We start from the raw sequence: 23,075 nt of genomic DNA, 5'->3' as shown, positions 1-23,075 counted from the left end.
AGGTAGTCTAATTGTATCTTTCAATTAATCTATGTTTTATAGAGCCAACATGTTTTCTAAAGATGACAGTAGGGAGATTTACAACAAACTTTCAAAATTACTCACCTAAAATGGTTTCATCCGTTCCAAAATGAGCCCGGTAAAATAGGACCATCTCCAGCCAGTAAACATGGTAAACAACAATGAGAATCACCACCAGCAGGACTGTGGCTCCAAAACCACACGCCAGTTCCACTGTGTATCTTGGAGCTATCAGTGGAATGAACAACAAAAAAACAAACTGATTTGTACGTGGTGATCACGGTGGCCCATCATCCTGTAAACAGCTGGTTAAGCCAAGCAGCTGAGCCATGAGCCTGACTCATATGTGTGAACAAGATAACATGGTAGATTAAGCACTATGTTTTAATACTAGACTGTGGCATATTTATCTTTTTGTTTCCAGAAACTGGCACAGAAGGTGTTTTTAACTAGTAGATGATTTGAATAGACTTTGAGGATATACAAATTAAAACAGGATCTTATCATTGCAGAGAATTTAAAAGGTCATCCAATTCAACTCACAAACTGACATCTGAATTGCCTCAAAAAAGCTTTGACAAGTGTAACTCCATCCTCTGTTTGTCCATCTCTTACCTGGACCAGCCCATGATATTGGTAGAATTTTAATTGTTGGAGCAGTTGAACAAAATTTTTAATGTGTTTATATCACTCTTAATTTCTTCTTCTTGTCAGTGCCATATGGAAGAAATTTAATTCCTTTTTCTTTATATTTGGCATTAGGCCTCAAAAATCTTATTATCATTGAGCAGAAAATGAGGGTATCTGCCAAATGCTGAGTATGCTTGGCCCTGAAAGTACTTCTCTGGTCCTCAGTGCTAAGATGCACATTCTACAAGCCTGCTTCTTCACTCTTTCTCACTCCCCATTAAACTATATACTTACCATCTTCTAGGTAGAGATTACATCTTCTTCTTCCATCCATCCTATCCCGAGAACTTCTAGGATCTGAATAAACATTTCGGGATATAACACTACACTCTTTGGGGATGTTTAAAATAAGTCTAGTGCTATACTAGGTATTAGTAACATCATTTGGCTGCTTTATTAGCTTGTGATAATGAAACTTAAGAGTTTGAGACGGGACAAAACATTTACTGGATCTTAAGCAGAAATGGCTTAAATTATATATTAGTTGATTTGACAATTACTTATTGACATCTACTATTTTCTAGAAGCTGTCGAGGTTATAATGATAGATGAGACAGGAAGGGTCTCTGCTCTCTTAGGGCTAATATTCTAATGCAGGGAACTAAATAAGGAAATAAATAAACAGGACAGTTACTTTTAGAGAGTGATCAGTGTTATGAAGGAAATAAACCAGGGTAATACTGTGATGGAGTGACTGAGGGGAGGGGTTGGGGCAGGAGAGGTATGTCAGGTAGGGTGGTGAGAAAAGGCCTCTTTGAGCACCTGAACATTGTAGGTGTTAAGTGTTTGCCAGAACAAGGCATAGACAATTTTTCTTCAAAACTGGGATTGTTATCAAGCCTTCCTGATTCCAAAGTTCGGAGATTTTTGCACAACGCTACCACGAAGTTCAATTATTGATCATATACTAGTGGAAAAATCCCTTTTAAAATAGGTTGCCATTCTAAGGGGTTAATGGTGAGAAGCCTGGAGCAGAATTTGAAGTTCTTTAATTAAAGGGAAAATCATTAAGTTTTGAGTTCATTATGCTAAACTCAGGGTACTAATCCTGATGCAAATATAGCCTGGGACTCAGCAGTGCAGAATTATCAGAATTATCTTGTACTCGTCCCACAAACAGCAGTGTTTTAAAATAAGAAAACTCCCATCATAAAAATGCCAGAAGCTGTGTCAGTGCAGTTGACGAGAATTTACTAAGATCAGTTTGAGTAGCTGGCATGAAAATTGCTGTGTCCTTGGTATTTCTGAGTACATGTTATGTTAACAACACACTGGGTTAATTCCCACTGTCATCTTCACTGTTTGCTCAGTGATTTTGGCTCCCTCCAGGTGGACATTTCACAATAAGGAAAAATAAAAGAGGTCAGTGGATGCACTTACCTGAAATGGATTTTTTAAAAATATCAATAGTTACCTTGCATAGTGATCAAGAGATAAATTACAGTCATGGCTTTCCCTCTGCCACATTCATTTTACTACTGCCTATTTTATTCCCAGTAGAGCTTTTTAATTTTATTTGTGTCATACATGTGTCATATTTACAGATTGTATTTTGTTGGGCCATCTTCATATCAAGATGCTCCTAATGCTATTTAACTAATTGAACTCTTAAGATAAGTAACCCACAAGCCTGAATTTCTAAATGGTTTGAATCACATTCAGGAAGTACTCTAAAAAGCTTTCACATACAGCTTTGCCGGCTTGTAGGGAAAGGGTGACCCTCAGCCCACATTTTCTGTCTGCCTCAGCTTAAGCCTCTGATATTTGGCATAATGATTTTACTCTGATGCAATCGTAGACCAAAGGGTTTCCAATCAAAAGGGGTGATGTAATTTGACCCAACTGGACTCCTAAACTGCTTCTATCTTTGATCTCACTGATAATCTGATTCAGGAGGGAGTCAAATTTAGCGACGTGCTCTGCTGTGACTCTCTGAATCAGAATTCCCTCCATCCCTTTTGCAATTCTATAGTAATGACAGGCTCCAGAGCCCAAATTTCCAGCCAACCATCTTTGGTTAAACCAGTCCAATACCTTAACTCTAGTCTTTTTTCCCTGTTCAAGCTATTGGTCTACAATCATGTTTCTCCTTGAAAACTTAAATTAATCTCTTCATCTTCGTTATCATAGTTGGGGCCTTGCTATTCATCGAGTCTCCACCCAAACACAGCTGCTTGAATTTCCACGTACTCCCTGCCACAGAACCTGTATCTGTTCTTTGCTAAATTGCTAGGACTACTTGACAGTTTTTGGTAGTGTGATACTGATCATTTTCCCAAATTACAAACAAGGAGAATGCTTTATTTAAGTGATAGTAAATCAGAGAACTATGACTGAATTGACCTGCAGACCTGATTTCTTTGGCTACTGTAGTGTGTTAAAACGTGCATTTTGGACTTCTGTTTCTGGCCTTAGGGAAGTGATCAGGGTAGCCTTCTCTCCATAATATCTAAAATAACAATTCTTCAAGCTTGGATAACTGATTGTACTGGAGTGTGATCTGTGAGAGATAGGACACAAAAAGGTGAGCTCACCACCTCCTTGGCTTTTTGCCTAAAGGCACTTTTGGGACTGTGGCATAGAAGTGGGAAACCAAAAGAAGCACAGTATTTACACGGAGCGAGGAGACCAAAAACAGAGTTCAGGACTGCTGAATTTGAAGACCTGGGTACTAGAAAGAAAACTATGTAGACAAAGAGCTCTAGAAATCCACAAGTCTTTGCAAAAATACAGAGCTCTGCATATCAGGGTGACACTTTACAGGGTCAGGCAAGGAATAGCTACCAGTGAAAGAAAAACCACCAGGGAAGAGATGACTGCTAAAGAGCTGGGAACTGAACAACTCTAGGAGCACATGCAAGGCTGAGAGACATTTGAGTTAAGGCCACTCTGACTGAAGAAACTTTATTTAGCTCTCCAAGTATTAAGTAGAGACCTCAGATAGGATATGCCTTAGAAATAGGTCCAATATAGCTCTTAGAGAGAACCCTACTTTGGACCTACTCTAGAAAGATAAGCAAGGGGTTTCAGAAAAGCAAGATGTTATGCAAGTAAATTAACTACCTGCTACAATAAAAATTAACAGGCACTTATAAAATCCAGACAGTCAATAGTCTACCATCTATAATGTCCACTATAGGATTAAAAAAAAAAAGCTAGACAGAAAAAAAAAGCCAAAAAAGTGACCCATAATCAGAAGAAAGATCAGCCAATAAAAACACAATCAGAAATGACAATGATGATGGAGTTGGGAGATAAATACTTTAAAATAAGTATTATAAATATACCTATTGAATTTCAGAAAAAGGCCATGAACAGTATACGAGCAAATACGAAATATAAATACAGACATTTTGATGGAGAAATATAAATTCAAAAGCTGAAAAAAATCCTGAAATTAAAAACACTGCAGATTAGATATCAAGCAAGAGTTAGCAGAAGCTATCCTAAGTGAAGCACAGAGTGAAGGAAGGATGAAAAAAAATAATGAGAACCTCAGTGACGTGTGGGACAATGCCGAGGGGGTGTATCCTAAATATAACTGGAGTACTAGAAGAAAAGGAAAGGATGAATACATGAAAGAATGAGCAAAACATACTTGAAGAAGTAATGGCTGAAGTTTTTTTCAAATTAAATAAAAATATACTCATAGGACTAAGAAGTATAAAGAACCTGAAAGAAGATATGTACAAATAAAACTACAGCAACGTATATCATGATGTAATTTTTGAAAATTAGTGAAGAAGAGAGTCTTAAAATCTGCCAAAGAAAAAGAGAGGGGACATACATAAAGAGATAAATGATTAAAATTAAAACAACAACAACAAAACCATTGCCTGATTCATATTAGAAATAATATTAGCCATAAGATAATGGAATGACACCTTTAAAGGACTGAAAGAATAAAAAGAAAACGAACACTTCCAACCCAAAGGTACGTATGCAATGAAAAGCACCCGAGTAACATAAAGAGGAAATAAAAATCTTTCCAACAAGTTGTGCTGGAACTGGATATCCATATAACAGGAGATTAAACTTCAATTCCTACCTCACAAAATACATTAAAAATTATTAAAATAATAACTGGAGATGGATCATTGACCCCTCCAAAAGAGACGAAACAGTGATTTGGGGGTATTTCTTGGAACAAACAAAACAATAATCATTAAAGAAAACATAAATTACACTTCATCAAGAGTAATAACCTTTGTTCACTAAAGTATACCACTGATACCACTGAAGAAAGGAACTGGCAAGATACAGACTGGGAGAAAGTATTTGCAAAACATCTATCTGACAAAGAACCGGCATCCAGGATAGAAAAAACTGCTAAGATTCAATAATGAAAATAAACAACCCACTTATAAAATGAACAAAATATTTGAATAGTCACATCACAAAAGAAGATACCAGTGACTAGTAAGCCTATGAAAAAGTACTCAATATCTTAGGCATCAGTGAAATGAAAAATAAAAACTATAATGAGGTACCACCATGGACTCACCAAAGTAGCTAAAACTAAGATTAACACCACCAAATGGCAAAGACATGAATACACTGTTGGTGAGAGTGTAGAATGGTAATACCACTTGGGAAGAAAGGTCTGACAGTTTCTGATAAAACTAAGCTGCTAATTCTACTGACAGGTATTCACATCAGAGAAGTAAAAAAAATTCCATGAAGAGACTTGGATGAGAATATTAACAGAAGCTCTATTCCAAACTGTGAACAACACAAATGTCCTCCACCCAGAGAATAAAATAAACAAGCTATGATATATTCTTTTAAAAAAACACTACTTGGCAAACAGGAGGAACTAATGACTGATACAACAGCATGAATATTAAGAATACTTTCTGAATGAAAGATGCTTTATACAAGAGTGCATTCTGTATAGGTCTAGGTATATAAAGTTCTAGAAAAGGAAAAAATAATCTATTCTGATAAGGAAAATCAGAACAGTTGCCTTGCCAGTGGTGGGGGAGGTTAGGAGTAGCAGGGAATGATTGATAGGAAGGAATGAGAGGTTACTGTTTGTGGTCATAACACTCTATATCTTGATTTTAGGTTACTCACATACATATATGCACATTTCTTGAAAACTACAAAATTATACACCTGTGTTTTGCGATCTGTCACTCTATACAAATTTTACCTTAAAAAAAAAGAGAGAGACTATAAATAAATATTAAAATTTGGACAATATAAGATACTTAAATGTTTAGGTGATAACTTTTACTCATGTCTGTAACTAAAGGTATCAAAAAAAAGATGAGTTAATGTATGCAAACAGGAAAGGATAGATGGATAGATATGTGATAAAGCAAAGATAGCAAAATGATAGAATCTAGGTAGGATATGATGATTCACTGTATAATTCTTTTAAATCTTCCATGTATTTGAAAACTTTCTTAATAGACTGTTGAAATATAAAAATTAAGATGAAATAAGATACTTTCAGATTAAAACAAAGCTGAGAGAATTTGTCACCAGCAGATGTGCACCACCAGAAATACTAAATAGTTCTTCATACTAAAATCTTACCAAGAATGAATAGTGCCAGAAATAGGAAATATGTTAAAAAAATATAAAAACCTTCTTTTCTCAGTTCTTAATGTACTTTAAGGATACTTATTCAAAGCAAAAAAAAATAATAGCAATACTTTGTGGCATTTATAACAAATGCAAAGCTGAAATGTATTATAACAATAAAACAAAAGACAGGAGAGAAATAATGGAAGTATACCATTTTAAGGTTTTTATAAAATATGTAAAGTGATTAATTCAAGGCAGATTGTGGTAAGTTCAAGATAAATATTGTAAATACTACAGAAAAAAAAAAACATGGAAGTAAAGCCAGTAGCCCAAAAGAGGTGATAAAACAGAATACTAAGAAATTATCAATTAATCCACAAGAAGGCAGGAAAGTAGAAAAAAGCAAAGAATAGATGCAAACTGTAGACAACAAATAGTAAGATGGTAGACTTGAAGCCAATAATACTAATAATTACATTAAAGATAAATGGATTAAACATACAAATTAAAAAGCAGAAATTATAGTGTTAAAATAAAAAACCAGTAATATGCTATCTATAAAAGATGTACATTAAATATGAAGACTGACAGATAAAAGAAAGAAAAAAGTTATACTGTACAAATACTAACTATAAGAAATCTGGAGTGGCTAAATTAATATCACACACAGAATATTAACCAAAAAAAAAGACATGTCATAATTTAAAAGAGTCAATTCTTCAAAAAGACATAACAATCCTGTGTATGTATCTAAATACACAATTCCAAAACGTGCGAAGCAAATGGCAGAACTAAATGGAAGATTAGAAAAAGACATACTCCTATGTAAAAATTTCAAGACTGCTTTCTCTCAAAAGATGAAAGATGAGCAGATTTAAAACAAATCAATAAACATACAGAAGACTTGAACATCACTGACACCAACTGACTTAGTTGACATTTATAGAACATGAAAGCTGCAGAATATACATCCTTTTTAAGTGCATGTAAAACATTCACCAAAATAGAGAATCTGCCAGGACTTAAAAAAAAAAAAGCTTAATAAACTTAAAAGAAATGAAATGATGCAGAGTATATATATTTTTTGGCCATAATGGAATTAAATCAGAAATTAGAATCAAATGTGCTGTGCTGTGTTAAGTACTTGTTACTTGCTCCCACCAGTCTCACAGACACACTGAGAGTTGGGATGGAAAGAATGAAAAATTGAAGGCTTGAACCAGTTTATATACACAGTCTGCACCAGAGCCAGAACTTGAACTGAGGTCTAGCACCAAATCCCATGTTCCTTCCACTTCACTATACAGTCTTCCTAGGTAGTTCTAAGTCAGAGGTACCCTTTCCCTGCCTTTTAACATCCATTGCCAATTTTTAAAAAAAATTACTTACACTTAAATGACAATATGAAATATCAAAAATTATCAAGATTGAGGGGGAAAATAAAGTCAGTTCTAAAAATACAAATACATTTTAATACATAATGTAATAAAAATATTATCTGGAAAATTTCCAAACATGTGTAAATTAGGTAACACATTTCTAAATAAACTATGGGTTAAAAAATAATTAGAAGAGTAAATAGAAAATATTTTGAATTGAATGATAAGAAAACTTCAAGATGTCATCATTTGTTTGCTTCAGCTAAAGTGGTCTTATGAGGGAAATTTATAGCTCTGAATACTTCTACTGGAAAAAAAAGGATTATTTAAAAACAATGATGTAGCTTTCATCTTCAGATGATAGAAAAGAAGGGCATATTAAATGCAAAATAAGCAAAAAGAAAAATACAGAGTAAATTGAATAAAATACAAAGTAAAGAAAAATAAATGAAAACACCTTTGTTCACTGAAAAAAATCAGTAAAATTGGAAAACCTCTTTCTTCAATGATGAACAAATTGAGTGAAAACATAAATTGCTAATATCAGGAATGACAGAGGGAGAATCACTACAAATCCTGTAGGCATTAAAAAGATAAGAAAATGATGTAAAAAAATTATGCCAAAAATGTAACAATTTAGATGAAACATAAAAAATTCTTTGAAAGACAAATTCCCCAGATTGACAGAGAAAGGAACAAAATATTTATATAACTACTAAGGAAACTGAATTCACAATTAAAAGCTTTCCCATAAAGAAAACACTAGACCCAGATAGCTTCATGGATAATCCTTTCAAATAGTCGAGTAAGAATTAACATCAATTTTACACACAAGCTTTCAGATAATAGCAAAGGAGGGGTCATCACCTGAGTCATATTATAAGGCCAGCATGCCATTTTTACTAGTCAATGGCATTACAAGAAAAGAAAATCACAGACCAATATCCTTCATGAACAAATATTTGAGCAAAATGCCTAACAGAAACAAAAATCTTCTAAAAATATTAGCAAATCAAATGCAGGTATATATAAAAAGGATAATAAATCATGACGATGTTGGGGTTTATCTCAGAAATGAAAGGTTGGATCAACATTTTGAAATCAATGTAAAGTATAACATCAGAATAAAAGAGAAAAATCATATGATCTCAATGGATAAGAGAAGAATTTGGCAAATATCAATAGACATTCATTATAAAAACAATACAAAATGAAACAAAATACTCAGCAAACCAAAAATAGAAGATTAATCGCTCATGTACATAAAGATCATCTACAAAAACCTACAAATAATATCATAGTTATTATGAACATTGAACACTTGCCATCTAAGAGAGGGAACAGTGCAAAGATGGCTGTTCTCAATTTCTGCTGATTATGCTACTGGAGGTCCGAAAGAGTCCGAAATAGTCAGGAAAAAGAAATCAAAGGTGTGAAGTTTGAAAAAGAAGGAGTAAAGGTCTGTTTATTTGTGGGTGACATGATCAAGTGTGTAGAAAATAAGATACCTTAAAAACAAAACAAACAAAACCCCTATTTAATTAGTGAATCTGGAAAAGTCAAAGGGCCATAAAAATTAATTTCATGTTTATTTTTTATCAATGAAAAATTTAATATATCATAATAACATCAACAACAAAATAAGTAAGGATAAATTTAACAATATGTGTGTAAGACCTGTACACTTGAAACTACAAAAAAAAAAAGCATTGCTGAGAATATTCAATTAAATAAATTAAGAACTATATAATGTTAATGGATTTAAAAACTCAACATTGCTAAAATTTCAATTCTCCCTGAATCAATTTATAAATTAATGCAATCCTAATCAAACTGTAGGAGGCTTTTATGTAGATATCGACAAGCTGATATTAAAATCCATATTAAAAAATACACGGTCCCTAAAAATAGTCAAATAAATCTTGGAAAGAAAAAATGGAGGGAAGGACATAAAGTATATGATTTCATGACTTACTTTAAAGCTGTTAATCAAGACAGAGTAGTATTGGACTAAAGATAGACAAACAGATTAATAGAACACAATAGGGAATGCAGAAACAGGCCCAGGCTCATACAGTCATTTTTTTTTTTTTTTGGCCAAGTTGTCAAAACAAGGAGGGATCTTTCAATATGAGGCTAGAACAACTGGTTTCTGAATGGGAAAAAATTTGATCATAAGCCTAAGTATGAAAGAAAAGTCTTTATAAATCAAACATTGTTAATACGGGATTTAGAAAGTACTAACTATAATAGAAGAAATTTATTAAATGGACCTCATGAAATTTTTAAAAATTCTGCTCATCAAAAGAAAAAATTCACAAACTGCATAAAAATATTTACAAGTCATATATCTGACAAAAGATATATAGATAGACTCACTAACAAATAACCCAATAACAAAATCGACACCTCACAGAAAGATGAACTATTATTTAATGGTAAGTCCATGAAAAAGTGCTCATGGTAATCACACATCATTAGTATCTGAGAAGTGCAAATTAAAAACAATGTGATAACAGTACCTATTTACTAGCACGGCTAAAATTTAAAAGTCTGACAACTCCAAAAGTCCAGGTGAGGAAGTAGAGCACCTAGAATTTATATACACTGCTAAAGGAAGTGTAAAATGGTACAGCCTCTTTGGGAATAGGTTTGGCAGGTTCTCATAAAATTCAGCCTACACTGTGCCTGAGTCCCTACCACTTTGCTATTATAAACCTCATGTTTATCATTTTTACATTAGCTGCCTCTCCTTTAACACTTTGCTTTAGTTGAATAGATGAAATTGTGCCTCTGTTAAAAGACCTATCCCAGTTAACTCCTCTCATTCTAGGCTCTAGCCTCTGCCTACCATCTTCTTGGCGAAGTACATAGAATGCTTTGTCAACGAATTCAGAATTTAGAGAGGACCCCTACATATAGTGTATGAATGTGAACACAGATATCACCTATGAATTTCAGCACTGGCTAGCCCAGAAAAGAATCCAGGTGAACAAATCTACAATACCTCTGGTACCACTGGATGTACACAGACCCAACGGGGTTATATGTAATATTAATGTACTATGAACACAATTTTAGCACAGATTATCTGGTCTAGTAGATGCATTTGTCACTCCATACTCCTGATGCCATTCATATTAAACCACTGAGAACACGACCTTCTGTGAAAGGAGAGTTAGTTACTCAAGCAGCTCCAGTGGACAGACTTCCACAACACTCCTAGATTAAAATTATTATAATTGATTGTTTTGATTCTATCCAACTGACAATGTTATTAATTTATGTTTTCCTCCATAATTGTTTCCCAAAACACATGCCTCAGAAGATGAATCCCACAAAATGCCCCATACTTAAAGAATCTGGAATCAAATACATTTGAAAAAAATCCTGCCTACCATATCCCAATCCCTTGCAGATATTCACATCAAATATTAATATATTAAAGACACTAAGGGGCCCTGAACTAAGCTAATTTGATTGATTTTGCTTACCCCAGACTTTAATGATATTTGAGTATAAAAGACTTTGTCAAATAACATCTATGAAAATCTTGTGGAAGTAATAATGACAGCTAACATTCACTGAGCATTTAATATGTATATATGCCAGTAACCGAGCTGAGTACTTTAAAACGACTTTGTGAGGGAGTGGTACTATTTTGTTTACTTTAAATAGAAAGAAATTGAAGCTCAGAGAGGTTAAGTGGCTTTTCCAAGGTCACAGAATTAGGTTCCCTAGAAACCAGTATTCCAACATAGACTGTCTGTGTCTGGAGTACAAATAATCAATTGCAGTCCTATAAAGAGTCTTAGTGGTGTCCTCAGGAACTAACTTCGGGAAACACTGCCTTACATCATGGGATTCAGTCTTTTCTGTTGACACTGGCTTCTGAGGAGCAGAAGCAATGAACTATTCAGAACCAATCCACTAAGTCTTCTTAAGAGGCAGGTACACTTCAGGCCTTTGCTGTTTACTTCCTCAATTGTTATAAAATGTTAAAGTGAAACCTGTTTTTTCAACAGCTTTAAAAAAAGGCTTAACTCCCACTGCAAAATGCAGCAGTTACAAATTAACATTTTTTACTTTTTATATAAATATGATAGGCTCTGACACTGGACCCAGAATAATTCTGACTGGCTTAACTTCATGTGTGATCTAATTATTATCATTATTACCCAGATCATTGGAAAACATTCAGGAAAGGATTAATTGTCTGGGGTTCTTTGTTAGGTGAGAGACCCAAACAGAATCTTAGACACAATATATTTCCGGAGCAACAGCTCACACAAGAAAACTTTATAATTTTTATTTATTGTAGGAAAATATAGTAATATCAACATAGAAATCATTTTACAATATTTTAAGTCATAGCTTAATTTTCATTTTAGCAACTGCAGCTAGTGGTATATTATAAACCTGCTTGAATATTGGCACATAGTGTTTAAGATTATTATTTTAAAATTATACTTTTTGGAGAATATTTTATACCTTGACTACCTGCATACAATTAGATGGTTGCTATTTATAATGTTTCATTATTATAGATAATGCTTCTAAGACTATCTATGGGGACATAATTCTCTCTCTGTTAAGTTACTTACTCAGGAAAAATTCCAAAAGTATTCAACCATATGGTACGACCATATTTTGTGACTCCTGAACTCTGCCATCAATGATTTCTAAAAGGGTCTTTACAATTCACCAACAATATACGACTCTAGCAGTTTTATTAAATCTTCGGTAGCTTTAAATATTTTCTTTATTTTTCATTTTTCATTATTGTATAGATATAAAACTATGCCTCGTTATTATAATCATACGGAATTTTTGTCACATGTGGGCTTTAAGATACGAAACCTATAAGAAACGATATTTTGAGTATCTTTATATAAATGTAAACTTTCTCTGGAGATTTTTCATTCAACTGTAATTCATTACTATGTGTCAGATGGGCTAAGTGCTGAAGCTCTCTTGTTCTCAATTTCTCCTTTTTCCTCATTCCCCGCAGTGTTGCATTTGGAGTTCACAGATTCATCTGCTGAGTGCAGCCATTACCTTTCTGTTTCACCTTGGCTGGTTTGTCAACCTCCCCTTTTGCATTTCTGGCATGACAGACATAGTTGCGCTTGAGATCCTCAGCAGTAACTTTCTTGATGCTCAAAAGCTGAGTCCTTGTCTCGTCTTCCGTTTTACTCAGACTTACACTAGAAGTAGGAGAAAGAAAATCAAAGCATTAGCAAGACTCAGGGGCCATGGGCTGTACGTGAATAAGACAAGCAGACAACCATAGAGCTCCTAGGTGAGGGCAGACAGAATGTCAGTAAGCTGTTGTTGCCTGTGATCTAGTAGTTACAAAAGGAGACTAACTTCTAGATTTCAATACCATTCTTTATGAGCTATACTACACACAATCCCAATATACAGATCAACTTCCAGCATTAGCATCATACTAGAGATCACTCTTCAAAGGGAAACATCTCCTTTTCTCAAAGACCTGAGGCAGGGTGCAGCAACAGTTTAGAGAGAAGCTCCTGAGGCCCAACCCCTTTGAATTTTGATCTAGGCTTTGTCACTTACTGGCTGTATACTTTGGGCATGGTAGCTAATCTTTCCAGGTCTTAGTTCTTCCTTTGAAAAGCAGGAAAGTGCAATGACTACATAGTGCATTGCATGTATTAACTTACTCAAGAATGCTGAGGATTGAGTACGTTAATGCATGAGTGTTAGAAGAATGCTTAATAAATATTCATATTGGCTGTTATTATCACCCCACAGTAATAGCTGATGCATTTCAGGGACTCCAAAAACTGGGATTTTGAACATAAATAGAACATTTGGTCAAATCTCATGGTTATATCCTAAAAAAGAAGAAACTTCTCAGAGCAAGTAAACTTCGTGAAAATAAATATATCCAATTCTCAGCAAGTTAAGACATCAAGGGCTTTGGGTCTAAGGCCAAGATTTAAGATCCTTTTGAACTCCTTCGCTCAAAAGGAAAAAAAAAAAAAACCTCTCTCCTACAGCTGATAGACATCCAAGTTCTTCTGATACAGTTTCCTGCCAGTCCTAAGAATTTGGTTAAGGACTGTGATGGATTTAACCTAAGCTTAACTGCACTGCTGAACTATGAACAGTGACTTGTGTTTCAGTAGCAGCAAGGAGGAGCAACATGGCTTTCATCACTAGTCATTAGTTTTTATTATGAGGATTGAATGAAGCACGTTGAGAATTCCTGAAATCATCAATAACTCTCCTTCTGTGCTTCCAGCCACCTCTTTCATCAATTCCTTCAGCAGAAACTGCTCCAAGTTCAGGAAACTCCTTCTGTACCTTTAAATACGTTCTGCTTCTCAAACCTCCACGCCTTGGCACACGATGTTCTTTTTACCAGGAACGTACTTTTCATTTCTTTATCCAGTTTATTTCGACTCATCTTTCACATCTTTATTTAGTCCTTGCATCATCTGAGACGCATTACCTAATCCTCTAAAGCTGACTGGAATCCCCAACTAAATCTTTCTAGGACATGGGATACTTCCCATTCACTGTGTTTATCACATTATATCGGCATTTCTGTTCTATCATTGTTACTCCTATAAAACAATGTATCTTACATAGTGCCTGATGGAATTTCATAATTTCTGCATAAAGTCTAAGTTTACTAGTAGGGAATAATTCTAGAAGTTCAAGTAGCCTAAGATCCGCACATGGGTGATAAGGCGCAAGTTTTCAGAACTACTTTGCCATGTAATTAGTCAGCTGCTCACTTTTATTAATTGTTGCAGTCCTCCTTGCCAACTCAAGCCACTTCAGAAAAAGTCACGTTTATTTATGAATAAAATGACCCAGCTTGTTGTTTTAAGAGTGAGCTACATTACCACCCCCTCCACTTAAAAAAATGTTAAGAACATTCATGTATTTAGTCAATATTAAAAATTATTATCCTCATAAGAAAAAAAATATCCAATTGTACACTTTAAATAGATGCAGTTTATTGTAGGTCAACCGTATCTCAATAAAAGCTCTTAAAAAATTTAAAAAAATAAAAATTATTATCAATTATACATCTGACTTATATGCGATGAAAATTAGGAAAGAAGAGGAGGAAGATAGGAAACATATGCTTCCTGCAAGATAAGAAACTAACACAATGATTTGAAGTGCAAAAACACAGGCCCAGACTCCAGACTGAGAAAGAGAACAGGGCCCACTGGCAGGCTTTCCTCTATCTGCAAGCCTATATCCTGGCCTTTTCATTCGTAGAGCATATGCATCCCATCTACCTTCAAGTGGGTATCGTAAAGACGCAGTCATCAGGTGGCATCTGGGGCTTGGGGTGCAAGTCCAATCATCTTCCTTTGGGGTGTAGCCACCAAAGACTCGAAAATCTTGCTGATTTTTGTCAACGGCAGGCAAAAATTAGAATTTTAATTTTCATTGATTAGCGTATGCCGGAAGGCATTAGGTTGAGGGACACGGGTTAGTCACCCCTTGCCTGTGTCAGTGATACCTTTCATTAACAGCTACGTCAATATTGGTGTCCTCTGGCTTTTTTCCATCAATGGTCCACCAAACCTCATTGCGAGAGTCCTTCAGGAAAGTAAAAAGGACTTTACAGGGGATGAGTAGCTCCTCTCCTAAAAAAAAAAAAAACAAGTTAACGCATCAGTTTGTAACCTTCACATGGTTATACTGGTTCTATTCTGTGATTAATCAGAAGCCATACATGTTATGTGTGCCTGCAACCCTACTTATGACTAATTTTCAAGTGGGCTACCATAAGGTAATGTACCCTACCTCACTGCAGAAAACAAACAAAAACAAACAAAAAAGAAACCAAGAAAAGGACAGCATATATGTATATAAATTATTAGAATGCCCATTTTTTAACACACCCTATATATGTTCTAAAATGACAGTATTTGTTCACAAAGGCTCTGACAGCATTTCAATGTTTAGCCCTAAACCTCCATGGACTCACAGACAATGGGTGATTGAGGAAAGCTTCTCCAGATCTTTGGTCCTTGGCCCAGAAAAGATGGGACACTGCCACTGCTTAGAGGACGGGCCAGCAGGCTGCATCTTGAAATGCTCAAGCCATCAGGGAGCAGTCACTGAGTTTAAAGACAACTTATAAACACAAATGCTATGCCATCCTTCCGAGATGGAACATGAAGACAGGGGGATCTCTAGGCAAAAAATGCTAATAATAATCAACAACAGGGCTTCCTAGGTGGCACAGTGGTTGAGAATCCGCCTGCCAATGCAGGGGACACGGGTTCAATCCCTGCTCCGGGAAGATCCCACATGTCTCGGAGCAACTAAGCCCGTGCACCACAACTATTGAGCCTGCGCTTTAGAGCCTGTGAGCCACAACCATTGAGCCCATGTGCTGCAACTACTGAAGCCCACGCGCCTAGAGCCCGTGCTCCGTAACAAGAGAAGCCACGGCAATGAGGAACCCGTGCACCACAATGAAGAGTAGCCCCCACTCACTACAACTAAAAGAAAGCCCACGCAGAGCAAAAAAGACCCAACACAGCCAATAAAATAAATAAACAAACAAACAAATAAATAAATACATAAATTTATAAAAAAAATAATAATCAACAACAGAAGCATACTCACTGAGAACTTTCAATAACTCACTGTACCAAATATTTATTATATTTGGCTACTTATTAATAAGCTTATTTAATTTTAACAAAATATTATGAAATATTTTTTAAATTCATGTTTTATAGATGAAAAAAACTAAAGCTTAAAGATGTTAAATGTCATTTCAAGGTCAAATCGTTAATAAGTGGCAGAGCAGCATTTGATCTAGGTTGACTTTCCGTTTCCGTTTGCCCAGAACAGGCCTGTTTTATGCTTGCTTTCCTAGTTAGTTATTAATATCGACTGCTTTCACTCTCAAAAGGTGTCCAGGTTGAGATGATAAATTATACTGTCATCCCAATTTGAACTCAGGTTTGTCTCCCTGAGTGGTCATATTCTATCCTCTTTTCCAGTGCGTGGTTCTTATGCCTTCCTCTCCAGTTATGAAGTGAACGTGGATTCTGCCATGCTTTTTTTGTAACCATAATATGATGGATAGAGGAAAGATATTTAGGTGATTAATAAGGGTTTACCCTGATAGCAGGAAGAATGTTCATAGTAATATATGAAACCACTTACTGATTCTAGGAAATCTGGTCCATTTGGGGTTGGCAGATTTCCTCAGTGTGGTCTTATTTTTTCACAAAGCAGATCACTGTTTGAAACCATATCTTAATTTGGGGGTGGGATGGGTAATTGTTGTCCTCTACCTATGTTGCACACTGCTCCTATTATCTTTAGTACATTTTAAACAAATTTTCTTTTATACCTTTCATTGTGTTTGAAGTGAATTTACTGGAAAGGACACAATATAGAGAATGTTAACATTTTCTGTGGTTTTTAAGTTAACTGTGAGAGGCTGTGAGTCACAAGAAGAACAGATTATGCCTTATATGGTCAGTTCCAAATGATTTTTGTCTAGAACAAAAAAATATGAAAACTGAAAGGAGACCCAGATAGTCAGCACAATCATTCAATGATGTTCTAAATCAAGATGTACTAGTCCTATCAGTTGTTACCTATTGAATTCACAGTTCTGCTTCCAGTTCCACCCTTTACCCCTTTGCAATGAGGTAGAAGTTTAAAGGATGCCTTGTGCTCCTGCTGAAGTCTCGGTAAACCAAAGCCCTGCACAGGCTAACGTTTGCATCAAACTGAAATCACTAATCAGGAGAGGAAAACTGCTCACAGAGGGAGAAGGGAACATCTGCCCTGAGAGAAGCAGAGAATCCCTGAGCTGCCCATGAGATCAATGAAGCAGCCAATCCCCAGAGCTGACTAGGTGTCTGATAACACTTCGGTTTCCATTCATGTGTTTCTTTACAATAGCCCTCTATTCTCTTGCATTAACTTAAGCGAGATGTTATGCCTTGTAATTAAGAGACTCTACATGATATTCAGCGGCCTAGCTATCATTACCCGGTTCTTTCTCGTAGACCACAAGATCGGTGGGTGAATAGATCTGGGGAGGCAATGCATCTTTTGGAGAGCCTGCGACAGAGAGGAAGGAACAAAGGGAGATGACGTGAAATCCCGTAGTCTTTACTCGGCATAACCCCTTTCAACATTCCGCTCTTCAGTAAAGCATTGCCCAACTTCCTGGCACAGTCTGTCACTTCTTGACAGGGCCCACCGTCAATGGATAGTCAATTACAACACCTCTCTCATTTAAAAGAAGCAAACCAAGGAAAACTATATTGCGTATCCTTCATGTTCCACATAGCACATTTATCCAGTGTTTTTGCTTTTCAAATCCCGTATGAGACAGACTTCTTTCTCATGCTGCTTAATAATTAATTGATTTCAAGTCTTTTTCAGCTGTTTCTTTTCTAAATGTTTCTTTCCAACATGCCCAAAGTGTCTAGTTTGGGAATTGGTTAAAAAACCAAGTATTAATTAATGAACAAGTAAATGGAAAATTCAAAATCACAATTGTGAGGTCGGCATGTAAGTCTACCTGTGATCTAGTTATTGGTTGAATGTTTATTCATAGGATTGCTGCTTTTTATAACAGTATATATTCCTAAACTGAAAGAAAGATGCCCTGAAGGGGTTTAATAGTGTCGTATTTAAGAGTAGAAGTTTCAAAGATCTAATGACCAGGGTTCTAATCTTGACCATACACAAACCATACAACTTTTTTTTTTACTTAATCTTTGAAAATCTAATTGTTCTCAACTCTAAAATGAGAGTAATTAAACTTACCTCACAATTTCATTACGTGGATTAAATTAAGAAATGCACATTAAATTAAGTAATAAATATTAAAGCATCCTACTGGTACATAATAAGTACTCAATATTTCACAGTTTTAAAAAACAATCTTGGGAGTTGGATAAGAAACACACCCCTCACATATGTGTCTGTCAACTTCTATTTCTATAAGTCAAAGTGACCATGTGTGCCTGTTCCCAACTTTCCAAAAATGAGTACACTGAAGTATATATATATTAGAAACAGTTACCAAGATGAATGTATAGTTAGATTACTCCTTTGACTTTCAATGTCCATTCATGTCAGGTTCTAAATTTAGTCTGATTTTTCTTCTGAATCAGTCCCCAACTCAGCATTATTCCAAAAGTAAGCACAGAGAGAGGAGAAGTGATTACAAAATTATTTGATTTGAATTTTATTTGCACTATGTTAAAGTCCTCTAAAAAAGTCATGCTGAACTTGGTGTCAGGCTAGTAGAAAAAACCCTAAACAAAGAGTCAGAAGCCGGGGATTTAGAATCACTTCTTCCACTAACTCAGGGAGCTTCTCTAAGCAGGTTAGTTTCTGTTGTTGAGCCTCAATGTTTCCATTTATTAAAAGATGGGGTATGAAAAAATCTATGCTATCATTTTTAATACAGTGGGCACAGTAGTATTTAGGGCTCGCCTCTAAATGCCACCTATCCTGACACTGGTTCTCTTGATTTCTAGGTCTAATAGGAGTCTGTTGACTCTGCCTAGACACTGTCCTTTCCAGTTCTCTAGTTTCTCACCTCCAAAGAAAGCAATGATTGAACACTGCCAGCAAATAGCTTCAGCATTGCTACAAAAGTTCCAGTATATAAAAGACACAGTTTACTTAATTTTAGTAAAATACTTTTTTTTGACAATAATATTAACTAATATTCATTGAGTTTCTATTGCTTGCCTGGAACTGCATTGGCATAATATGTATATAATTTCTAATACTCTGAACTATACAAAATGTTACGTTGTCACAGTCCTCGAGTACAGGTAAGTCAGTGCTAATAAATGGCGATGGTATAATTTGAACACAAATATGTCTGACACTCTTTTCACTCCCCAAGCTGCCTTTACTTCATCCATCCACATATTCATTCAGTACAGCAATAGTTGTTAAACGCCTATTATCTATGTGGAATTGCTGAGGCCTCGGGAAGAGTGCCGTGAACATAAAAGATAATCCTCTTTTCTTTCAGAATTTACACTCTTGTTTGTAATAAACTATTAAGAGCCTAAACAAAATTACTGCATTTTGTTGTGTGCATTTAATACAAATTGTGCTTACCTACCACCTTTACAGTCTGAGTCCTGGTGAGATGGAAGGTACGTCCATTTTCTGGATACGTAACAACACATGTGTAATCTCCATTATTTGAAACCATGGCTATGATAAAACTCAAGTTCATGCCTTCAGGTATTACATTGTTAAAGTTGTGTACTTTATAACAGCCCTAAGAAGAAGTAAAGGAAATGATGTTTACTATTTAGGTACATGCATAGAAAATATACAAACACACATACGCATACACATCTAACTTTTCACAGCACATAGAAATATCTATGCTGGCTATACTTTTTTTTTTTTCTGGCTATACTTTTTACAAAACTGTTTTGTTCATGTATTTGATGATGCTTCTGCACAGAATGAATGCAATAATTTTTATTATCATTTCTGTAAGAGGAAAATTAATATTCTTAACTGAAATATGATTTCAAAAGCACAAGCTTCCAGTCTCGAGATCTGGCATTCAAATTCTGGGAATTCCAAGTTAATAGTAAAGAAAGGTTAAAGTTTCTAAAGCAAATGTATACCCTTTTACTTAAGAGAAACAATTACTTTTCATTTTTCTATGCTTCTTCACTGATTATGTTAATTCAGAAATACCATCACTCTGACAAACTAGGCTCTGTTTTAGATGTCTGGTTTTGGTATTCTTGACCATTCTGTTGAATCACCATATCAGTTATTTCCAAACTTCTTTGTTTTCTTCTACTTAACTCATTTTTTTAGTTGAGTATTAAAAACTCCAGAGTTTAAAAATAAAATATATTTTATGAGTCTTACCAAGAGTTAAGAGTTTATTTGTGTACCAACTCATATTTTCATATATCTCTGCTGGTTTTTTAAATTTTGAGGTTGAAATATCTCATTCAATATAACTAGAATCCTGTTTTGGATCTCCCAGCCTCACTAATTGGCTATATTGTTTTACTTTCTTCATTTAAAGAAGAATTCAATACATCATATGTGACACAAATATGCGTTGAACATTTACTTTTAGAAAAACTTGTGTTTTTCTTTTAAAAATCAATACTTCACCTATGACAAAAAGAACTTGGTATCTCTAAGGTCTTCCAGACCCTTAAAATTCTGGGAGTCTATTACCATCTTGTACTTTCAATTTCCCATGTTCACATATTTAACTTCAATTCTTGTGTCCTCAAGGTTTTTTTACTTCAATTCCTGGAGCATGTGTTTTGAAATATGACAGTTACACTAAGTGGCACATTTTGTAATTCTTTGTCACAGGAAATAACATCTTTTAAGACTAATACTAAACTTTTGACTCATGGAGGTGATCAAGAGGACCATGACATATACTTAGTTACTTTTCTGAATACAATTTACCCTGTTTTGATAAGTGGTGCCTCTAGACAATTGTCACATCAGCACAATATTTCAATACTCTAAGGTTATCACAAAGTATAAGGCCACAAACCCTGTACTCTTATAATAAATTTATGTCAGATTTGCTTTAAATTGAGTTTAGACTATAGAACTCTGATTTTTCTGGCACCTTTCATTTAAACAGTTCAAAGCTATTTTCCTCTCTCACATGTTATCTTAGCTGTTCTTAAGTCCACGTGAAATAGACAGGTCAGACTAAATATACCTTAGTTTTACAGGTGGAAAAAAATGAGATAGATAAAGAGATATTCTAGATAACGCAGTGCAGAGCTAAAACTCAGTTTTTTAGACAGCTGAGTAAAGGTCTTTCACTAGCTTCTTAACCAAGAATGAACACCAATCTTCATCTGCTACTTGAGGCTGAAAAAATTATACTGAGACCTGTCCTTAGGTGTACTCCATTATCGCATCCAACCCTTATTTCAAACTTAGCAAGTTTGGAATGCTTGTATGCCCATTTTATAGATGAAAATACAAAGGCCTATAAAGATTAAGTGATTGCCATTATCATAGAGCCAGGCTGTGTCAGAGCTGGAATTTAAACCTAGATCTATGTGTTTTGAGGCCCTTGCTCTTAATCCCACCAGACACTGTTTTACCCTACACTGTGGTCCTGACCCACCTGGGGCCAGCCAGCTCCAGTGATAAGAGTGTGACATGGCTCTTATATGAGGCTGATTCTTACAATTAGTGGTAAACTGGAAAAGCATACTTTTCCATATGAGAAGTTAGCTATTAATACTAAACTTGTCAACAGTACTTCTTAATAAAATGTTAAAAATAACCCTCTTTTTTCACTCACCAAATATCATTTATGTAAAACTATTTAAAACACATTGTTTTAGGATTCATAATATGTGCTACAAATATAAAGAAATGCTTCTGACTCAAAATCTTCTCATTGATTGATTCATTCATTCACCCATCAGTGTTAATCCATAAATCACACGCGAGGCACTTTTTGAGTTTCTGAGAGTACAGCACCGAACAGAACAAAGAGTCCACCCTCAAGGAGTTATCACTAACAGAGAAATGCAACCTGACACGTCCGAACAGCATGGGAAATGCTACCAAACAGGTGTGCATTGATCTCTTGGTAGCTCCCCCTTCTCTTCATCTTATTCCAAACTTTTAAGGATGAACTTGAAATTTGGGCTGGATATGCCCAAGACTATCATTGGGCCTGTGTGTCAATGGTGTGAGTCAGGTTCTCTGGGATTTTCTCTTCTTTTCATAAAGTAAGATTAAAATGTAGGCCAAGCACAGGTTTTTCTTGCAGCTGATTTGTCTAGAAAACTATTTCAAATTGAGGAATATTCCATAAAAGATAATGAAAAACTTTGGGGTCTAATCTACTATTCAGAAAAATCTGACCATGCAAAATTAAATTAACTAAAAAAAAAAGGGAAAAAGAAAAAGAAAAATATTAAAAGCTATTAGACTTGTAACATGCTAGGAAAGGAAATGAAGAAAATATTTTACATTATAAGTGTGTATGTACGTGGTGGGGCATTGTTGGACTATAAATTCCCATTAACTTTAGCCTGTAGCATCTGATGAGCTCTCTCTACTTCTTATAAGTAGCTGCTTCTCTAGGCCCTTCATGGGCCTAAGACACAAAGGACATTTTTGAGCATAATAAACTATTCCTGAAAATAAATCCTGTAAAATTTTTGATGATTTCAAAATCACTGATTTGGGATCCAGAAAAAAAAAAAAAAAAGATATGAACAAAGATCTCGATACCCAAAGAATAATAAAAACATGTTTCCAAATATTAGAAATGGGTTAATAGTAAGTGGATTCCACGATGAAGCAAACACTTGCCTGCCGAGAAGACGAGTCATTCATTTAGTTTAGCCATCAGTTCCTCATTTTGAATTTAAAAGAGAGAAGTTAAATAGGAGAGCAACTTTTCAACCA

At 35.1% G+C, this 23,075-nt stretch overlaps 1 protein-coding gene across 4 annotated transcripts in view; it reads right to left on the bottom strand.

Annotated features, from left to right (window-relative positions):
• IL1RAP (interleukin 1 receptor accessory protein) overlaps window positions 1-23,075 on the bottom strand; it is a 129,546-nt gene that overhangs the window by 13,106 nt on the left and 93,365 nt on the right. For all 4 annotated transcript variants that reach the window (XM_057738548.1, XM_057738549.1, XM_057738547.1 and 1 more), the window contains 5 exons: window positions 19,749-19,914; window positions 17,646-17,717; window positions 15,139-15,265; window positions 12,684-12,832; window positions 106-249 (listed from right to left, as the gene is read on the bottom strand). In XM_057738548.1, the coding sequence (XP_057594531.1) occupies window positions 106-249; window positions 12,684-12,832; window positions 15,139-15,265; window positions 17,646-17,717; window positions 19,749-19,914 (658 nt within the window). The remainder of the gene's footprint in view (window positions 1-105; window positions 250-12,683; window positions 12,833-15,138; window positions 15,266-17,645; window positions 17,718-19,748; window positions 19,915-23,075) is intronic.

Source organism: Hippopotamus amphibius, chromosome 6, assembly GCF_030028045.1.
Source record: "Hippopotamus amphibius kiboko isolate mHipAmp2 chromosome 6, mHipAmp2.hap2, whole genome shotgun sequence".
NCBI classification, from domain to species: Eukaryota; Metazoa; Chordata; class Mammalia; order Artiodactyla; family Hippopotamidae; genus Hippopotamus; species Hippopotamus amphibius.
The sequence above is the reverse complement of the archived record's forward strand: the minus strand, read 5'-3'. Positions and strand labels throughout refer to the sequence as shown.